Genomic DNA, 3,558 nt, shown 5'->3' on the forward strand with positions numbered 1-3,558 from the left:
GATCATTCAGCTGCCATCAGACGGACATTATAAATATAACACAGTATTTACGTGTTCATAATACTTGTTAGAAATAATTCTTAGTAATAACCGCTTATGATAACTGTTAATAATAATAATCACCTCCTGATTCGATTATTATCGTCTTTTCTTTCCTTGGACATTTTGATCATCTGTCACATGAACATTTCAGGCCACTGCTGTGATGTGATATTGAGATTTTAACATATATGGTCACATGACAGCATGAAAACAATCTGATACATTCTGGGACGTGCAGTTTATGAACAACATCTCCATAACACAACACATGACGCTGTTCGCAGACTGTTGACGGCCCGTTATAACGAGCCGGGGGTCCAGAGATTTATTATTTTAGATTTATACCAAGATGCAACAAAGAGAATTAAAAAAATGTGACTAATGGCCTTGATGATGTCATCACAAGATTCAACATAACATTTCTGTGCACGGTTCAGTCTCATGACTCGATTTCTAATAAAAGCTGCTGATCAGTGAACAGGGATCAAAAGGTCCGTCAAAAAATCTAAACTACAATTAAAATTAATAATATTAAACAGAAGAAGCACTAAAATCATATAAAAAGAGATGTTTGATACTGATCTGGAGTTACTGGGTCAAAAATATTTTAATTAATTTATTTATTTTCTGTTCAAATATTCATTTAAAATGTATTACACTTGAGTAAATGAAATAAAATTTCACTTTTGTAAAAAAGCAGAGAAAAGCCTGATTGTTTAAATCATGTAGAGCCGCAACGAGTTTCCATGAAAATAATCCACAAACTAACTGACAAGGAAAATAATCAATAGTTGCTGTAGAACGTCTCCTCATGTACCGAGGCTGTCAGTCCTCTGCAGGTGCTGCGAGTTCACCTGCACCTGCACCTGTGTGACCTGAACCAAACGATTCATCTCAACATGATGTTCATGTCTCACCTGTCACAGGTGTGCTCGTCTCATCTGGTCGATCCTCCGTCGTTTCTCCATCTGTCCTCAAACATTTAGACTCCAGAGGACAAATGTCTTTGTCAGCTGGACGCCGCCGCTGGAACACAGAAGGACAGATCAATACCACCACTGATCAATACAACTAATCAACACAGACGTGCAGATCAACAGACTTCAACTGTCAGTAGCTGCAAGCAGTGACACTTCCTGTGGCACCATGAACTGCTCACACACACACACACACACACACACACACACACACACACACACACACACACACATACACAGACAGACACAGACATACACAGACAGACACACACACAGACACACACACAGACACACACACAGACACACACACACACACACACACACACACACACACACACACACACACATACACAGACAGACACAGACATACACAGACAGACACACACACAGACACACACACAGACACACACACAGACACACACACACACACACACACAGACACACACACACACACACACACACACACACACACACAGACACACACAGACACACAGACACACACACACACAGACACACACAGACACACACACACACAGACACACACAGACACACACACAGACACACACACACACACACACAGACACACACACACACACAGACACAGACACACACACACAGACACACACACACACACACACACAGACACAGACACACACACACACACACACACACACACACACAGACACACACAGACACACAGACACACAGACACACACACACACACACACAGACACACACACACACACACACACACACACAGACACACACAGACACACACACACACACACACACACACACACACACACACACAGACACAGACACACACACACACACACACACACAGACACACACACACAGACACACACACACACACACACACAGACACAGACACACACACACACAGACACACACACACACAGACACACACACACACACACACACACACACAGACACACACACAGACACACACACAGACACACACAGACACACACACACAGACACACACACACACACACACACACAGACACACACACACAGACACACACACACAGACACACACACACACAGACACACACAGACACACACACACAGACACACACACACACGGGGGGGGGGCAGTGTTATGATCTGGTGTTGCTTCAGTCTCTCAGGTCGAGGTTCAGAAAAGTTATGACGTCACTTCACTACCTGAAAACACTGAACGATCAGGTTTTTACATCAGTGGATTTTTTCTTCTCTGACGTCACTGAATTATTCCAAGATGACAATGAAGGATTCATGAGGTTCAGGTTCAGGGAGCGTGACACGTCATTTTCACACGGACTGTCCACCAGAGTCCAGACCTGAACCCCACTGAGAACCTTTAAGTTTATCGAAACTACGTCACGGCGAACGTGCGCCGTAATCAAAGCTAAAGGTTCCGGCGAAATATTAACCTGTGACTGTTTTTGGCCAGGAAGTAGAAATATGCATCTCTGTCACGGACACTAACATTGATACATAAACTACGGCAGGTCTGTGGTGCCACAGGAAGTGTAACTGTCTCTCGAAATGAGCACAGACAGACACACAGACGGTTCTGTCTGTAGTTCACTGGTAACTCAAAGCTTTCCGTGTATCTGATCGGAAGCTAAGACATTATTAGCAGCTAATGAGTCACTTGAGCACCGAGTGTCTCACTGTAGGTTTGTGGCGCGAAATTCAGCCGAATGTTAATAAATAAACAAACATGAAAGACGTAATAAAAGCGGAACACACTGACCGTCACGCCGAATGCAGCCGCCATCGTTATTCGGACATTTCTGCTCAGTTAGAGACTCTGTTATATTCTGTTAACTTCTTTTAGCTTCTCGTAACCTGTTTCAGCAACAACAATGACATTTCCGGCGCGAGACCTTCAAAATAAAAGCGTAAACTCGTTGGTTTATAAAGTGGACTGACCAACGTGGAAGGAACATGGCGCCACCTGCAGTCCTGGATGTCTTATCGACACATGGACGCAAATCTGTCTCACATTTTTAAATTTAAAAGGCTGTTTATTTATTTATTTATTTATTTATTTATTTATTTATTTATTTATTGCATTAAAAATATATCTGATTTTTTTTTTTACTTTTTCAATAACTCATTTTCATTTTTATTTTTTTAATGTTCACCAATTCAGAATGAAAAATCAAACTATTTAAATTTAAAAATAATATATATGAGCAGGAGTATGTTGGAGAAAAAACCCAATATGATGATAACAGTTACTTATCCTTGGTATTCAAGATGTTTTATTACAATTTCTGAACTTTATTTTTTTTAATTAAAGCAAGTTGAAAAAAGTATGTACACACATACATACACAAACACACATGTATATATACCAGGGGTATTCAATTAAAATTCAAAGAGGTCCAGTTAGAGAAAATTTCATAAAGCAAAGGTCCGGAACATCATCATGTCTAACTTTCTCGAGTGGGCTGAACCAGTAAAATTTAAGTATAATCTATTGATTATTCTGCCGATTAATCGAGTAATCAGATAAGAAATATTG

General features: G+C 40.8%; 1 protein-coding gene across 1 annotated transcript in view; it reads right to left on the bottom strand.

The window, feature by feature from the left end:
* The window catches only part of gon4lb (gon-4 like b), a 32,649-nt gene extending 29,844 nt beyond the window's left edge, over positions 1-2,805 (bottom strand). The window contains exons 1-2 of the mRNA XM_084714248.1: positions 2,782-2,805; positions 960-1,068 (exon numbers count right to left, since the gene is read on the bottom strand). Coding sequence (XP_084570374.1) covers positions 960-1,068; positions 2,782-2,805 — 133 coding nt within the window. The remainder of the gene's footprint in view (positions 1-959; positions 1,069-2,781) is intronic.
* Between the last annotated feature and the right edge of the window lie 753 nt (positions 2,806-3,558).

Source organism: Lutjanus erythropterus, unplaced genomic scaffold (genome assembly GCF_056507025.1).
Source record: "Lutjanus erythropterus isolate fLutEry1 unplaced genomic scaffold, fLutEry1.hap2 Scaffold_170, whole genome shotgun sequence".
NCBI classification, from domain to species: domain Eukaryota; kingdom Metazoa; phylum Chordata; class Actinopteri; order Lutjaniformes; family Lutjanidae; genus Lutjanus; species Lutjanus erythropterus.